This window comes from Erpetoichthys calabaricus, chromosome 12 (genome assembly GCF_900747795.2).
Source record: "Erpetoichthys calabaricus chromosome 12, fErpCal1.3, whole genome shotgun sequence".
Classification (NCBI taxonomy): domain Eukaryota; kingdom Metazoa; phylum Chordata; class Cladistia; order Polypteriformes; family Polypteridae; genus Erpetoichthys; species Erpetoichthys calabaricus.
The window spans coordinates 17688793-17707110 of record NC_041405.2 but is presented as its reverse complement, the minus strand read 5'-3'; the positions used below and the strand labels follow the sequence as shown (position 1 = coordinate 17707110).

The 18318-nt window shown below is 41.8% G+C and overlaps 2 protein-coding genes and 1 long non-coding RNA gene across 7 annotated transcripts in view; 1 reads left to right on the top strand and 2 right to left on the bottom strand.

Annotated features, from left to right (window-relative positions):
• LOC127529760 (uncharacterized) overlaps positions 1–1452 on the top strand; it is a 97031-nt gene extending 95579 nt beyond the window's left edge. The window contains exon 3 of the long non-coding RNA XR_007936360.1: positions 1331–1452. This is a non-coding gene — a long non-coding RNA (uncharacterized LOC127529760). The remainder of the gene's footprint in view (positions 1–1330) is intronic.
• LOC114662964 (E3 ubiquitin/ISG15 ligase TRIM25-like) overlaps positions 1–1545 on the bottom strand; it is a 127190-nt gene extending 125645 nt beyond the window's left edge. The window contains exon 1 of one of the 2 annotated variants that reach the window (XM_051934436.1): positions 871–1545. In XM_051934436.1, the coding sequence (XP_051790396.1) occupies positions 871–1416 (546 nt within the window). In that variant the 5' untranslated portion in view covers positions 1417–1545. The remainder of the gene's footprint in view (positions 1–870) is intronic. The other variant, XM_051934434.1, reaches the window with a different exon arrangement.
• The window catches only part of LOC114662319 (AF4/FMR2 family member 4-like), a 154098-nt gene that overhangs the window by 87042 nt on the left and 48738 nt on the right, over positions 1–18318 (bottom strand). The window contains exon 18 of one of the 4 annotated variants that reach the window (XR_007936341.1): positions 12112–12450. The exons of 2 other annotated variants lie outside the window; for them this stretch is intronic. Coding sequence is in view for 1 of the 2 variants with exons in the window: in XM_051934424.1 (XP_051790384.1) it covers positions 12239–12450 (212 nt within the window). In the remaining variant the exon portion in view is untranslated. Of the gene's footprint in view, positions 1–11869; positions 12451–18318 lie in introns of those variants that run through there. One more of the 4 variants, XM_051934424.1, reaches the window with a different exon arrangement.

Sequence of the window (18318 nt, the reverse complement as noted above, 5' to 3'; positions counted from 1 at the left end):
AATTGGTTAACACTGGTAATTTGAAAAAAAATGAAACAGATGGAAAATTTGATGGAGAATTTTAAACTAATGAAATACTGTATGTGCTTTAATATTAGTAGTCTGATAAATTTAAAAGAAGGTGGGCACCATGGTGATGCTATGGCTAGGACTGCTATCTTATGGCTGCAGGACCCCATTTCAGATCACTGTCTGTATACAATCTATATGTTCTCCACGTGTTTCATGGGTTTTATACTTCAACCCAAAATGTGTATGTCAGTTTAATTAATTAACTCTGGTGTTGTAGTGATGAGTTTGAGTATGTCCTCTGATGGACTGGCACCTTATGGTTCTTGTACTTTGCCAGATGCTGTCCACACCCTGAAGCTTTTTGTTGTGAAAAGCCAGATAAATGAATGGTCAGTGGTGGCCTGCATTGTCCAATGGTATAAACCCATCAGTATTTCCAATTATAACACCTGCTATACAAATTAACAAAATTCATAGTTGTGGGTGAAAGTTGCTATTGTGATGGCATTCGGCACACCTAGGCATGAGAAGTCAGTCATTACAAGACCCAGACGAGCACACTAAGCCAATTTGAATGGGCAGTCCACCTAACATCTTCTTTTTGAGGATGTGGCAGGAAAACCAGAGTAACAGTGGAAAAGTGTCAAGGCTTGAGATAAATGTGCAACCTCCTCATAAACAACTTGATGCAGAATTTGCACCCAGAATGTTGAATAACAATTACACTATGACATAAAAAAAGTGACACTTTAAAAGAGTTTCATTACTAATTACAATTAAAACTGGTCCTTTCTTTCAAGAGGGTGGGCTTAATCCCACAAGCTACACAGTTCAGAAAGACCCAAGCCCCCATGTTACCTGTCTCTCTGCTCTCTCCATATCTGGCGTCACCGTGTCATGGCTCTTGTGTTCAGTCACCGCACACAAATAGCAGATACATGTCTGGTCAGTCCTGCAGTAGACTTTCAAGGCCTTCTGGTGCTTCGAACAGAGTTTCTTGTTAAGATTAGGAAGAGGAATTTCCAGCTTGTGTTTCTTTAGGGCTTCAGACACCCTGTGATGTTCAATGTGAGTCTCACAGAAGGAGGCCTTGCAGGTCAGACAGGTCTTCACAGCTCTCTCCTTAGTGCCGATGCACACATCACAGAGCACATCAACAGGGTTTGTCTTGTTAAGTTCCTCTACCACTTCAGCCAGAACAGTGTTTCTTTGAAGAACAGGCCTTAAGACAAAGTTCGTCCTGCACTGGGGGCACTTGAAAATTTCAGTTGTATCCCAGTAGTCTTCAATGCACTGTCTACAGTAGTTATGTCCACAGGCAGTGGTCACCGGGTCCTTCAGGCGGTCTTGACACACGGAGCAGATGAACTGATCGGGAGACACTGAAATCTTTGCTTCAGCCATTGAATTTAAAAAGCACCTACTGCATTTAGACCTTCATTTTCAGTGGCAGTGACAAGTTGCTTTCACATTCTGTAGTTCTGAAGGCAGGAACTGAAATCTGATCCTGCAGGTCTAATGATGTCACTGACTACAGTCAAACAATGTAAAAGCAGTTTAGAAACATTCCTGAATGAAAAAAAAACAAAAACTGATAGATGCAGTCTTGCGTCTGTTTTAAAAGGACACTAAATAAGAACAAATTCCATCCAGGAATCAGAGTGGGCACTTCCATCCATCCAATACTGATGGGACAGACTTCAGATTTGAAAATAGATGGATAGTGTCACACATGCATGTCCGAGGTTCGACTTCTGGGCTCATCGGAGGTAAGCACTGGATGGAGATAAAGCTGAGATACTCTCAGTATGGCTTGTCTCATACTAGAGAGAGCAGAAGGAAGAGTGGAGCTCCCACCTGAATATTGACCTACCTAAGAGAACACTCTTGCTTATTCTTTAGTTCACACTGATTTTGACTTTTTGTTATTTGATGCACCATTGAGTGCCTGTTTACTTCGTGGACATTGTAAATATCTACAAAGGCTATCTGTGTGGTGCCCCAACATTTCCTCTGTGACCAGTGTGTTTCCTCAGTTGATGACAATAGTTATTAGCATTGATGGTGTAAGAGCCAAATCCTTTAAGTTAATGTTAATATAACATTTAATTTGCTAAGTTTTGAACTTGAATATGATGTAGCCATAACATACTATAGATAGTAGAAGATTTAGTTTACCCCCCTTTGTGTTAAAGGTAATGGAATGTCCTTAATGATAGCTCTGTGTGACAACAAAGGAGCCCTTAGATTGAAATTAAACATCTAGAATGAAACATGAACTGTTAGACAGATAAACATGAAGAGCACAGAGTTTTCAGATCATTATCAACGTTATGTACGAAGATCAAGCATCCATCCATCCATTATCCAACCCGCTGAATCCGAACACAGGGTCACGGGGGTCTGCTGGAGCCAATCCCAGCCAACACAGGGCACAAGGCAGGAACCAATCCCAGGCAGGGTGCCAACCCACCGCAGGACACACACAAACACACCCACACACCAAGCACACACTAGGGCCAATTTAGAATCACCAATCCACCTAACCTGCATGTCTTTGGACTGTGGGAGGAAACCGGAGCGCCCGGAGGAAACCCACGCAGACACGGGGAGAACATGCAAACTCCACGCAGGGAGGACCCGGGAAGCGAACCCAGGTCTCCAGGTCTCCCAACTACGAGGCAGCAGTGCTACCCACTGCGCCACCGTGCCGCCCGAAGATCAAGCAAATAATAATAATTCATTACCTTTATATAGTGCTATCCACAAAGATAGAAACCTTAAGAAATGTAACCTATGCAGGTACATACTTCAGATTAGACATTTCCCTTTTCCCCTGTTTTTGTGTGTATTATCAGTCTTTTTCCTTATTCACACTAGTGGTGGAATGACTTTCTGGCAGCTGCATTTGAACAATTTGGAACTACCTGGAGATCCTTGACAAATGCAGATGCAGATGGACTGGCGTCACAAATAGGGATACATTCATGATGCTGCAACCGTAAACTGGGTTAAATGAGTGAATGGGTAGATGAATGGGCATTACTGGGATGGAACAGTGGTTAGCAGAAGGAAAATTTAGTAAAATAAATAAAGTAGAAAGTTTATTTAAGTAAAATTAAAGTATTTGACATGGAAGCTATTTAAGTAATTTTTTTTAAAAGTAGGAACAATAAAAAAGTACAATTTTGTCACTTAAAAAATTACTTAAATTAGTAAATATTCTCAAACCCAGCCACAGGACTTGCACAAACCAGTTTGTTTCTTTGTGCCTATCCCAAGCCTGGATAAATGGGGAGGGTTACGTCAGGAATGGCATCCAGTGTAAAATTTTGCCAAATCAATATGTGGACAACAATACAAATTTCCATACCGGATCAGATGAGCCCCGGGTTAACAACAACCACCACCAGTACTGTTAGCCAACAAGGTGCTGGCGGAAACTGGGCTACTGTTGGCCGAAGAAGAAGAAGAGGAGGGAGACGTGTCCGGAGGCAGGAGGAGAGGAGGAAGGTAAAGAGAGTGGAACTGAGGGTAGGAACTTTGAATGTTGGCAATATGACTGGTAAGGGGAGAGAGTTAGCAGATATGATGGAGAGGAGGAAGGTTGATATATTGTGTGTGCAAGAGACTAAATGGAAGAGGAGTAAGGCCAGGTGGATCGGAGGTGGATTCAAATTGTTCTATCATGGTGTGGATAGGAGGAGAAATGGAGTAGGAGTTATCCTGAAGGAACAGTATGTCAAGAGTGTTTTGGAGATGAAAAGAGTGTCAGACAGCGTAATGATTATGAAGCTGGAAATTGGAAGTGTGATGATGAATGTTCTTAGTGCATATGCACCGCAAGTTGGGTGTGCAATGCATGAGAAGGAAGATTTCTGGATTGAGTTGGATGAAGTGATGAACAGTGTACATAAGGGACCGAAAGTGGTGATTGGAGTGGATTTCAATGGACATGTTGGCGAAGGGAACAAAGGAGATGAGGAGGTGATGGGTAGGTATGGTGTCAAGGAGAGGAATGAAGAAGGTCAGAGGATAATGAATTTTGCCAAAAGGATGGACATGGCTGTGGTGAATATGTACTTTAAGAAGAGGGAGGAACAAAGGGTTACGTACAAGAGTGGAGGAAGATGCACACAGGTAAATTACATTCTATGCAGAAGAGTCAATCAGAAGGAGATTGAAGACTGCAAAGTAGTGGCAGGGGAAAGTGTAGTTAAGCAGCATAGAATGGTGGTCTGTAGGATAAAGTTGGAGATCAAGAAGAGGAAGACAGTGAGGGCAGAATCAAGGATTAAATGGTGGAAGTTGAAAAAGAAAGACTGCAATGTTGAGTTTAGGGAGAAGGTAAGACAGGCACTGGGTGGCAGTGAAGAGTTACCAGACAGTTGGGAAATTATAGGAGAAGTAGTAAGGGTGACAGCAAGAAGGGTGTTTGGCGTGACATCTGGACAGAGGAAGGAGGAAAAGGAAACCTGGTGGTGGAATGGGAAAGTACAGGAGAGTATACAGAGGAAGAGGATAGCAAAAAAGAAGTGGGATAGTCAGAAAGATGCAGAATGTAGAAAAGAGTACAAGGAGATAAGGCGCAAGGTGAAGAGAGAGGTGGCGAAGGCTAAAGAAAAGGCGTATGATGAGTTGTATGAGAGGTTGGACACTAAGGAGGGAGAAAAGGACCAGTGGGCTAGACAGAGGGACCGAGCTGGGAAAGATGTGTAGCAGGTTAGGGTGATAAAGGATAACGATGGAAATGTACTCACAAGTGAGGAGAATGTGTTGAGCAGATGGAAAGAGTACTTTGAGAGGCTGATGAATGAAGAGAACGAGAGAGAGAAGAGGTTGGATGATGTGTACATAGTGAATCAGGAAGTGCAACGGATTAGCAAGGAGGAAGTAAGGACAGCTATGAAGAGGATGAAGAATGGAAAGGCCGTTGGTCCAGATGATATACCCGTGGAAGCATGGAGGTGTTTAGGGGTGATGGCAGTGGAGTTTTTTAACCAGATTGTTTAATGGAATCTTGGAAAGTGGGAGGATGCCTGAGGAGTGGAGAAGAAGTGTACTGGTGCCAATATTTAAGAATAAGGGGGATGTTCAGGACTGTAGTAACTACAGGGGGATAAAATTGATAAGCCACAGCATGAAGTTATGGGAAAGAGTAGTGGAAGCTTGGTTAAGAAGTGAGGTGGTGATTAGTGAGCAGCAGTATGGTTTCATGCCAAGAAAGAGCACCATAGATGCAATGTTTGCTCTGAGGGTGTTGATGGAGAAATATAGAGAAGACCAGAAGGAGTTGCATTGCGCCTTTGCGGACATGGAGGAAGCATATGACAGGGTGCCTCGAGATGAGCTGTGGTATTGTATGAGGAAGTTGGGAGTGGCAGAGAAGCATGTAAGAGTTGTACAGGATATGTACGAGGGAAGTGTGACCTTGGTGAGGTCTGCGGTAGGAGTGACAGATGCATCCAAGGTGGAGGTGGGATTACATCAGGGATCAGCTCTGAGCCCTTTCTTATTGCAATGGTGATGGACAGGTTGACAGATGAGATTAGACAGGATTCTCCGTGGACTATGATGTTTGCTGATGACATTGTGATTTGTAGCGATAGTAGGGAGCAAGTTGAGGAGACCCTGGAGAGGTGGAGATATGCTCTAGAGAGGAGAGGAATGAAGGTCAGTAAGAACAAGACAGAATACATGTGTGTAAATGAGAGGGAGGTCAGTGAAATGGTGAGGATGCAAGGAGTAGAGTTGGAGAAGGTGGAGGAGTTTAAATACTTGGGATCAACAGTGCAGAGTCATGGGGATTGTGGAAGAGAGGTGAAAAAGAGAGTGCAGGCAGGGTAGAATGGGTGGAGAAGAGTGTCAGGAGTGATGGGTGACAGATGGATATCAGCAAAAATGAAAGGGAAGGTCTACAGGACGCTAGTGAGACCAGCTATGTTATATGGGTTGGAGACGGTGTCACTGACCAGAAACCAGGAGACAGAGTTGGAGGTAGCAGAGTTAAAGATGCTAAGATTTGCATTGGGTGTGACGAGGATGGACAGGATTAGAAATGAGAACATTAGAGGGTCAGTTCAAGTTGGATGGTTGGGAGACAAAGTCAGAGAGGCTAGATTGTGTTGGTTTGGACATGTGCAGAGGAGAGATGCTGGGCATATTGGGAGAAAGATTCTAAGGACAGAGCTGCCAGGCAAGAAAAAAAGAGGAAGGCCTAAGAGAAGGTTTATGGATGTGGTGAGAGAGGACATGCAAGTGATGGGTGTAACGGAGCAAGATACAGAGGACAGAAAGATATGGTAGAAAATGATCTGCTGTGGCGACCCCTAACGGGATCAGCTGAAAGAAGAAGAAGTAAATATTCTCAAATATCCATTCTGTGTATTGGTGTTATATCTCAGCCAGGTTTCTCCCCTGGCTGGGGTTCAAATTCATGTTTTATGTTGTCTTTGTTTATTTTTGATTCTTTTGAATGTATTGATTTAATTTGTGTTTATTTGCCATTGCTTGTGTTTATGTTTCAATACCATGGCTATTTTAAATGTATTTTGTGGGTGGTCCCCCAAGAGGCGGAGGTACCTGCCAATGTCACCAGGAACTGTCCTCTGCCTCTCTAAATTCAGAGGGTCTTCCTCAGTTCCTGACAGTTCATTTCAAACATGCTAGGAGGTGGTGAGTTTACCTGTGATTTCTATGCTTTGATTATTTGAATAACTCGATGTTTTGAACCTTATTGATTTGTTTTTGACCTCTTCAACGCCCTTTCTGTGTCTATTTTGACAGTGTCTCTCCCTCTACCTGGGAGTGTTTTTGGAATTTTTTGGACTTCTCTGCTTTAGAGCTCCTGGTTCACAACAATTAGAAAGCATTAACAGAAAATGCATATAAATAAAATTGATTTTATTTATCCAAAGTCATATTGAAGGTATTGTATACAGTATAATGAAGTCAGTGAAGGGCTGTGTCAGCAAAGAAAAAAAGGTTAAAAGTTATTTCCACAATGAAAATGAACGAAGGCTAAAAATGAAACCTTTCTGGTGTATGGCCTTCATCAGGTGTCCAAATAAAAAGGAAAGAGCAAGTAATGTATACAGGAGGGGAAGGAGGGAACAAAGTCAGGACAGGTGCAAGGTGGGAGTAGTTGATGAAAATCTGCCATTAGAAATAATGAAGGGAAGGATTAAAAAGTTAGGTGGTCAGTAAGACCTGAAGAAATCTGTGACATGAGCTGAGAATGAGCTTAACTTCTGTTATTCCTTATAAAGTGTCTTTGAAGTCCTGCATAAGAACACAAACAGAGAAATCAGTGTGACTGAGATCAGGGGATATGAAGTGATCTACATTTGGCCTTTGTGAGGTCTTTGATCATCACGGCTCAGATGTGCTCCCTGAAATGTTCTTAGTGTGTCTTCTTGTTAGATGGCTGGACACATCTTACAAGAAATGCAGTAAATAGGATTTTTAGACTTGTTGTGACTTATATTTGCATTTAATTTTAGTTTGCCTCTTGGCATATAATCAGGCTTTGCACAGTTTATTTATTTTAAAATTAAGATATCTTTACTTTCCTAATCAAAATGTCTGCTGCTGAATTTAACACATTTCATCATTCATTAGGTAATGAGATAGAGATAGATAGATACTCGGAGCTGCTGAAAAGGCTGCCACTCTCGGCGGTGCCTCATATTTTTTAATGAAGTCTAAGATGTAGGATATGCAGGTACTTTATTTTAATAAAAGGATTCCTCACATCTGCAGTGGGCTGGCGCCCTGCCCGGTATTTGTTTCCTGCCTTGCGCCCTGTGTTGGCTGGGATTGGCTCCAGCAGACCCCTGTGACCCTGTAGTTTGGATATAGCGGGTTGGATAATGGATGGATGGAGGGTTCCTGACATTCACATAACAGAACAGGAATCGAACCAAAGACACATCACAAATATGTTTAGTGACCAATTGTAAGATTATGATTAAATTAAATTGCATAAACTTTATTAATTCTGAGGGGAAACTGAGGTTAATGCTTTTAAAATAAGTTAAAGCATTTCCTGTATATTAGAATTAACAAGGCAGGTTGGTCTGTTGGCCTCGTCTGTTATGGTAGATGGACGTCTGAGATGGAAATCAGTTTGCAGAGGTGTCCTGTATCCTGTATTTACTCAACCCCAGGGCTTCAGTTACAGAATATTAAATCATATATACTGTAAGTATTGTTCTTTAGCACAACTGAACACTGCTTCTGTTCCAGGAGTAAGTCATTATTAGAATTTATTTGTAGTATTTTCTAATACCTCCAACTATGACTTTTTTATAACTTTACCATATTATTTGAAACATACTGCTAGTTTAAGCATTAACTTACTTCCATGGACTTTTGTGGATCTCAGGGGAGGTCTTCAATGCCGGTGACTCCTTATACCCAGTTTTCTGAGATACAGCTTACACTGCATAATGAAGAAGTCTTTGTCTTTGTCCTTAAGATCCAATAGAAGTTCAAAATGTGACCGGGATATACAGTAGCTTGTTTATGAAGAGCATCATTGCTACTGCTGTGCCGAAAACCTTCTGTTGTGTCCTCCATTGCACAAGTATCTCAATACACAGCAGAAACTGAATTTCATTCCAGACCCGATTTAAGATTGGAACTTCTGCAGTGCACACTCAGTTCTTGGTTAATACTCTTGATCGTTAAACTGCGATACACTGACATGCATTCACTTCCTGCATCAGAGAAAACTGCACGGCCATTGCACCATTTCATTAAAAACTTCTTGCTACCAGTTGGTGACCTACTACCCCAAACATTTTTGCTCTCTGGTTTGTATTAAATGGCCACTGTCACCTCTGTGGATTTGGAACACAGCCTAACAATTTTACTTTGTTACAACCTGCCATTAAAATATAACAATGTGGACCCATTATACAATAATACACTTTTTAAAGAGTAAAAGTATTTGCATTCAAAAAATACAGCTACAATTTAAAAAGTGCCATTATCTATTCAATCTACTCAAGCACAGTAATGACAATAAATTCAGTTAGTCACTTTTCACCACTAGTTTGCATATTTCACGGAAAGCGAGTTTTAACAGAAGACGTGTCATACAAAGTTACTCCATGCATGTTCAGATTCTCTGTTTCAAAAATTGATAGTTTGAAGTGAAAATACAATGCAATCACTTCATAGAAAATGAAAGAAAGAAAAGAGAATGAGAAAATTGAGGAAGTACGACGAAGAGAACAGAGAGCAGAATTGAGTTGGTGTCACTGTACAGAAGAGGAGAGAAGCAGTTTGGGGAACCATGCAATGGTTCTGTGTAAGACGTGGTGCTCAGTGGAGGTCTTCATCAGTTCTACTGTACAGTGGAGTGCCGGTGCAATCGTGGGGCTCCTAGGGATCCTGTGGATGGTGAGATGTGCTCAGGGTAGGCAGAGCTGGACTCAACATCGAGGGATAGTGGCCAGCACGGGACTCATGAGAGGACCATCTTTTCCAGGGTCTTCTCCACACCTGAGCATGCTAGAAGTTGGGTAAGCAGGGCAAGATGAGAGAGAGGCCTGGACAAGAAAGATATAAGCAATTGTAATTGTTTTTTATCCTTGGTTTAAACTCATTATTTATAATCATTATATCTTGAGTTCTGCGGTGGGTTGGCACCCTGCCCGGGATTGGTTCCTGCCTTGTGCCCTGTGTTGGCTGGGATTGGCTCCAGCAGACCCCCGTGACCCTGTGTTCGGATTCAACGGGTTGGAAAATGGATGGATGGATATCTTGAGTTTATCTTCCTCACATGCATTTTTATTTATTGGATTAACTTCACTGGACATGATTTGATTTAGACACTGTTTTGTTAAATAAAATGACACAACATTCTTTTGCTCCAACCCTTGTCACTGTGTGTTCTCCTTGACCTGAGTCCATCTCGGTTTATTACTATCATTGTCAAAAAAGTTCAAAAAGGTAATGCTAGCTGTGAACAACAAGGGAATCACACTTCATATTATTAATCTCTCCTGTTAAAAGTAGATTATCTTTACACTGAACCATCTCATACCATCTGAGTAGCTGACAAGTCCAATGCCAGAGGTCCTGGTGGTTCCCCTCACTGCCTTTGGGTCTTCATGTTTTCTTTAAGGGGTTTCTCCCTTAGCAGGAGGGTAACAGTTATGGTGCTGGTAACTCACCCTCATATCTCCAAATTACTGACACAATGACCCACGCTGTTACGGCATTGCCTGGTAACTGAGACAAGGATGATCAAGAGACTTGTAGAACCATCCTTTGTTCAGGAGACGTGATACTCATCAGTACTATGAAGAAGTCCTGTCAGTCTCAGCCACCTTCATGTTGTCTTAACAACAGATATCAGGAGTTTAAAAGGGAGAATGAAAGGAGTCACTAGAATAGCAGGAGAAACCTCAGATACATTTTAGATGAAAGATGGATTTCACCAAAAAAACTCATTGAATCAAATGCTATTTAATCACCAATATAGAAATAATTGAGAAGAAGAGTAAGCAAAGGACTAAAAAATTAAGGATTGCTAATCGGAATATAAATCCAAATGGAAAGATTGTCATTCGCTGAAGATATAATGTTAATAACAGACTTAAGTAAAAAATACTAGAAACAGTGATATTCTGGATGAAGTAACCTACAGAAATGGAAATGGAACTGAATACAAAGAAAAGTAAAGTCACGAAAATCAGTACAAAGGTGGAGTCGTAGATGAACAAGTAAGAGTGGTATGCAATGGCAAGGAGCTGCATGGAGCAAGTGACACAGTGCTTGGCAGGAGAGGTCAGTCAGGAGACTCAAATCCATCGTTCAGTTCTGTTTATGTACCCACCATGACAGTTGATGGTGAGAGTTGTACTGGTGCAAGCAAACACATAAGTGCAGCCAAGCAGCTGAAACAAAATTCTTAAATTGCACAGTTAAGAAGGATGGAAAGGTTGGGATAAGGAATAAAAAAACCTCAGGGCAGAAGTTGGAATGAATCACTTGGGGAGAAAACTGAAGAACAACAGCAGAAGAGAACTGGCAATGGAAAAAGAATGAGGGCAGAAAGTAAGTGAACTTAAGAAAAATGATGAAGATGGCGGTAAAGCTGATGAAACGGAAGAGGTGGAGAGAACAGGAGGCCTCAACACTGTGACTGTCATAGTGGGAAGGAAAAAGGAGAGGAAGTATACAAAGCATAACGTTATTGGACAAAATGTAATGTTGCACAGGAACATATTCATCAGCTGCATGTTCCATGACATACAAAATATAAATTCTTCTTTGTTTTTATCTTAAACTGCTCTCTCTATTTATACCCCCCTTTAAATATACCCCTTATTACAAATCTGAACAGTAGCACAGCAGGAATGTAAGACACTTTTACATAAACAGGTCCCTATATTGTGTATACTGTTGCTACACATGGACTGACTCAGTAACGTGATTATTGTGGCGGGTCAACAGAAAGGCCCAAGTTAAAGCAGGCGCACGTTTGATTTGTCTCACAGCTCTCTACTTCATCTTGTGTTTGGAGATGATATTGTAAACCAAGCTAAGAGAAGAGAATCTGTAGCTGTGGAAGATGTCTGTTCTCACCTCAGACCTCCAATAACCGATTAAACAGGTCAGTATCTTTGTGGTCAAAGTGGAGCTTCAATTAAGATTTGTGCTCAGACTTTTATCTGACTTGTAATTTCAACTGCACTGAGCTCTGTTTAGGTGTATCACAGCAAAGGGCTTTATTACTTAGCATAATCAGTGTTGACAAACACCCCCCCCCCCCCCCCCCCCATCTCACCCTCCCCATTCTGCGCTATTTATAATTAGTTTAGAATGCTCTGCAGAACTTAGCTTAAAGTCTGTTATTTGGTTTATTTTTGTACAAGTCCAAAGTGAATACATTAATTTTCCACTTGAGAATACAATAAAATGAAGAACATATCCAAGTATTTAATGACACAAAATACATTTCATGACACAAAATACATTTCATGACACAAAGTACATTTTCTCTCTTTTATTCCTTCTTTTCTCTCTAGAAGTAATTTACAAAATCATCACACCATTCTACAAAAGACACACTTCATTCAGGACCTGGAGAGTGAGACGTCTATTTGGAATAAATCAAGTCACACAGAGTCAATAGGCAATGTGGCCGTACATATTGTATGATTAAATGATGCCATAAAAGTGGCATTTCTCTATATAACAACAATTAATTCTATTTTGTTGAAATAAAGGAAGATATAAAATTGCAAAGTTTCTGTGATGTCTCCTTATTTAAGTTACAATTGAGTAAGCCAGTAGTTTCATGGAACAGACAGTCGACTGTCACCACCACATTTTCTTGTTCCACTAATCTGCTGCTGTCTGCCACTATATACTCAGGGTTAGGGGTGTGATGCATAACAACCAGAATGATCTTCTTATGACCTGTAAACAAAAAAAAAAAACATTTAATTAACACCGAAATAGAATAGTTTGCATTAAAAGAATTAGTGTTTATGAATTTTTAAGTAATCCATCTATACTGATTTCTAAAAGGTGAAGTAGAAAAGCCGTGAGGCAGCACTATGAAGATCAAACATTTCACAGCAGAAACCAACAGAAACTTTAAGACTGCTGTGTGTGGCTCAATTCATGACCGCTTCTAAACACCAACTAAGAGCAAAAAAGAATTGAAAACATCTTTAATATTTGAAAAAAATAATTTGTGTTTTTTAATAAAATTATTCCATTTCTACATATTAATTAAGAACAATAACTGATACTTCACATATCATTTGAGATGTAAATCCATTTATCTCACCAGTGGATTATGTAGTGTGCCTAAAAGATGAGACTGAGCTTAAAGCTTTTAAACTCTAAATTAAAACAACATAAACACCAGAATATTGTTGTGCATCAGGTACATTTTAAATGACTGAATAGAATTTCATCTTCACAGCGGTTGTATTTTTGGACTGAAAATTCTGGAGGAACCTGAGAGATAGTGACAAATGGAGTGGAGGCATCTTCAGTAGGTTTAGAGATTGTGCATGAGAGACAATAAAAAACATATCGACCGGCATGTACAAGACCCTCACCACTACCTAAACCCATAGGCCTCAGCACATAGACGCCATTGAGACTTGGGAAGGATCCTGGCTTGGATTGGACTTGGGGTACGTGAGTGCAGACGGTGTTATCTCTGACCCCAAGTGAGCAGAAGTGAGATGGAGTGAAGAAGGAGACAGAGTCTAAAAAACCTCACATGCAGGGAAAAGCAAAAACCATTTGGTATCACAATGTATGGATTACCAGACCAGTGGTGATAAAATGTCAGCCAAATAATGCAATTATGACATCATACGAGTTGAAGATCTATCAACATAATGTTTTTCATACAATATAATTATCAAAAGACAGAATTTAAAGATATCTCAGTATCAACATCAAACAATCAACACTAAAATAAGAAATGGCTGATATCTTGGGGTTTATAGGGGGCTGCAGGGATACGGTGGATGTCGGTCATTACACAGTATTTTGAATATTGTTTTCTGTATATTGATTTGCTCCTTATTTTTATTTTCTCGTATGCGAAGTATAGAGAAAGTATTGTAATCATCCAAAAATTAGATGTCAATATTTTGATGAATCTCAGAATTTTAGACCTCCCTGACTTTCTCGTATACGAAGTACAGGGAAAGTATTGGAATCCTCCAAAAATTCAATTTTGAGATTTTGATGATTCTTGATGTTTTAGACCTCCTCAAGTCTGAAAATATCATTTTTGAAATTATGTCTGTGTGTCTGTCTGTCTCTGTGTGTCTGTGTATGTAAACATGATAATCTGAGTACACTTTTACTTAGGTGAACCAAATTTTGCATACAAATATTAGGTACAAAATGTAGATTTCTATCAACTTTTGGGCTATTTCTGCTAACCGGAATTGGTACTTTACCTTTTATATTATTTATGCTTAGTCTCAATGGTCAGATCTCTTGTATTATATGTCTTGTCAAATGTTTAATAAAAAATTGATCACAAAACAAAAAAAATATGATTAATGATGATGACTTAAGGTACGGTATAAATTGTCAAGGTTTTCAAGGTTTCTACTTTATTTACTAGTACCCTAAGTTCTTGTCAATAAGCCGCGGCTTATCTAAGGAAAAAAGCTGTGAAAATGAAAAAATAGAATATCGGCTTATACATAAGTCCGGCTTATACATCCATCGCGGGGGTTGCGTTCCAGAACCACCCGCGAAATAAGAATATCCGCGAAGTAGAAACCATATGTTTATATGGTTATTTTTATATTGTCATGCTTGGGTCACAGATTTGCGCAGAAACACAGGAGGTTGTAGAGAGACAGGAACGTTATTCAAACACTGCAAACAAACATTTGTCTCTTTTTCAAAAGTTTAAACTGTGCTCCATGACAAGACAGAGATGACAGTTCCGTCTCACAATTAAAAGAATGCAAACATATCTTCCTCTTCAAAGCAGTGAAGCAAACAAATCAATATGTCTGTTTGGCTTTTAAGTATGCGAAGCACCGCGGCACAAAGCTGTTGAAGGCGGCAGCTCACACCCCCTCCGTCAGGAGCAGACAAAGAGAGGGAGAGGGAGAGTTTGTTTTTCAGTCAAAAATCAATACGTGCCCTTCGAGCTTTTAAGTATGCGAAGCACTGTGCAGCATGTCTTTTCAGGAATCAGCTTTACAAAAGATAGCAACGTGAAGATAATCTTTCAGCATTTTTAGACGAGCGTCCGTATCGTCTAGGTGTGCAAACAGCCCCCCTGCTCAATCCCCATACGTCAGGATCACAGATAGTCAGCGCAAGAGAGAGAGAACAGTGAGCCGGGTAGCTTCTCAGCCATCTGCCAAAAGCGTCCCTTGTATGAAATCAACTGGGCAAACCAACTGAGGAAGCATGTACCAGAAATTAAAAGACCCATTGTCCGCAGAAATCCGCGATATATATTTAAATATGCTTACATATAAAATCACAATTTAAATGACCGCTACGCGCTCGTGTTGACTCGGCGACGCCCAGAGCAGAAAGAACGCGCTCCGGCCGCTCCAACCGCGCCATGCGGGGAGTGAGAGAGACGGCAATATCTCACACTCTCTCCCCCTTAAAGAAATTAAATGGGCGCGAGTGCAATATCTCACACTCTCTCCCCCCTTAAAGAAATTAAATGGGCGCGAGTGAGACCACTGACCTCCCTCCCTTCTATTAGTTATAGGTTATAGTACGTTCGGCTTATCCATGAGTCCGGCTTATCTATGATACGATTTTATTTTAAAAATTCGTATGATTTTTGGTCTCCGGCTAATACATGAGTCCGGCTTATAGACAAGAACTTAGGGTAGTTTGTTTAAACCACATAAAAATCAACCAATGGGTCATTTAAAAGGACTGTAGCCTTCAAGCCCCCATGTGAAACTGAAATGTTCAGGTTTTACATGCACACCCCTAAGCAAAAGTGAAGAGAAGAGCACTGCAGGGTCTGAGGGTCTGGCCCGGCAAAGAAAAATCAGGGTCCCGGTTTCATGCGTAAAGAAAATTCCATATACTCCAAAAATTAAATATTGTTCTGCATAAGAAACTGTGCTGAGCATATCATGAAAAATTTGAAAAATATGATTATGCATGGTGGAACAGTGGGTAGTGCTGCTGCCTCGCAGTAAGGAGACCTGGGTTCACTTCCCGGGTCCTCCCTGCAGGGAGTTTGCATGTTCTCCCCATGTCTACATGGGTGTCCTTCGGGTGCTCCAGTTTCCTCCCACGGTCCAAAGACATGCAGGTTAGATGCACTGGCGATCCTATAATGTCCCTAGTGTGTGCTGGGTGTGTGTGTGCCCTGCGGTGGTCTGGTGCCCTGCCCAGGATTTGTTCCTGCCTTACAACCTGTGTTGGCTGGGATTGGCTTCAGCAGACCCCCGTGACCCTGTGTTAGGATATAGCGGGTTGGGTTCCCAACAATGAGGATCCTATGAGCCGGATCACCCTCGGGGAAATGCGCCACATGGCCGTAGTGCCGTAACTGACGCTCCCTCACAATGCAGGTAATGTGCCTCATTTGGGACTCCATGAGCAACCGCTCATTCAACACAAAGTCAAACCAACGGTACCCAAGGATTTTCTGGTGAGACACAGTACCAAAGGAGTCCAGTCGTCATCTCAGGTCACTGGATAGCGTCCATGTCTCACAACCATATAGTAAGACAGGAAGCACCAGGACTCTAAAGACTTGGACCTTCATCCTTTTGCATAGATATCGGGAGCACCACACACCCCTTTCCAGTGACCTCATGACCCCTCCATGCTCTCCCAGTTCGTTAACTGACTTCACAGGAAGAGTCACCAGAGACATGAATGTCACTGCCAAGGTAAGTAAACTTCTCAACAAGGTTAACACTCTCTCTGCAAACAGACACACTGCTGATGGTTGTGCCCAAGGGTTCATTAAAGGCCTGGATCTTTGGTTTTTATCAGGACACTCGCAAGCCCAGACACTCAGACTCCTCGCTCAGTCTCTTGAGAGCCGTGATCAGAGCCTCCATTGACTCGACGAAGATCACAGCATCATCCGTGAATCTTTCTTCACCAACAGATGCCCTACAGCTGCTGGACCTCGCGACCTTGCCCAACACCCAGTCCATACAAGCATTGGACAGAGTAGTAGCAGAACACACCCCTGACAGACCCCCAGAATCAACTGGGAAAAACTCAGAGGTCCTGCTTCCACTCTGCACAGCACTCACAGTACCAGTGTACAGGCCGGCCATGATATCCAGTAACATCGAGGGGATCCCGCGAACCCTCAGGATGTCCCACAGGGCAGCTCGATCAACTGAGTCGAACACTTTGCGAAAATCGACAAAGGCTGCAAAGAAACTCTCCCGATATTCGCGTTTGCGCTCTATGAGAACCCTCAGTGCCAGGATGCGGTTGATGGTAGGCGTAAAACCAGACTATTCCAGTCGCTGGTAGGTGAGCAAGTGATCACAGATCCTATTGAGGACGACCCTAGCAAGGACTTTACCCGGCACCGAGAGTAGTGTTACCCCCCTGTAGTTGCTGCAATCTAGGCGATCACCCTTCCCTTTCCAGATAGGGATGACAAGTCTCGATTTCCAGCCAGTTGGGATGATGCCAGTCTCCCAAATAGAAGCAAAGATTGCTTGAAATGCCAGGAAGACAGCCTTACCACCAGCATGAAGAATTCACCCCAGATACTACAGATCCCTGCAGCCTTTCAGCCCCTCAGCTGGTTCACCAGCTGTGCAAGTTCAGTGAGATTGGGTGGTTCACAGCTAACTGGAGGATCAGCCTCAAAAACCATGGACCCAGAGATATCCAACGTACTAGCTGGAGGATCAGCTTTGAACAACTGCTCAAAGTAGCCAGCCCAGCGGGTCACAACTGCAGTGTCATTCGTAAGAACCGTTCCATCAGCTGCCCTGACTGTGACTCTCTGAAGAACAGATTTGGATGTGCGTGATTCTTCGATTCCTCTGTAAGCAGGACGTGGGTCGCTAGACCACAGATGGTGTGTCACTTGCTCACAGATTCCTCTAACCAACGCCTCCTTATCTGCCCTCAGAGCCCTCACAGCCGACCTTCTCAGTTCCCGGGACAGACCAGAGTTGCCATTGAGCCGTGATATCCAGGGTGCCCTGCGAGATGAAACACCTCCTTCTGGGAACACCGGTAACACCAACACAACCCTCAGCAACCTTCAGGGTCTTGTCACTGAACGTTAGGTCAGATGCTTATTAAAGGTTCTCAGGGTTTCTGCTTTAATAAACTTGTCTCTGCAGTTTGTTCAAAAAAAGAGGAACACCTCCACAAGTTTGTGCAGAACCATACTAATTTTAGTTGATGTACTACCTTGATTATACAAGTTCAGGAAATAAAAAGGTTAGTTTTGATGACACTTTTATGTAAGACAAGATGTAAATATATACGATAACAGAGATAGGTTAACCACAGAAGAGATCATCCACCTGAAGCTAAGTAAGTTCAGGCCCAGCCAGCACTTGGATGGGAGACCATCTAGGACAAGGGTGGGCAATGTCAGTCCTGGGGGGCCACAGTGGCTACAAGTTTTTGTTTCAAACTAAATTCTTAATGAGAAATCAATTATTGATGATGAAGCAGTTATGGCTGAAATGACATACTGATTCTTCATTTTGGTGGTCTCACTTGTTAAGGTTCCTCACCCTTAGTTGCTTATTTCAGTGTTAAATGTCTGCATTCACTGTTTTAATGGCTCCTTATTAGCAATAAGATGTAAATGAC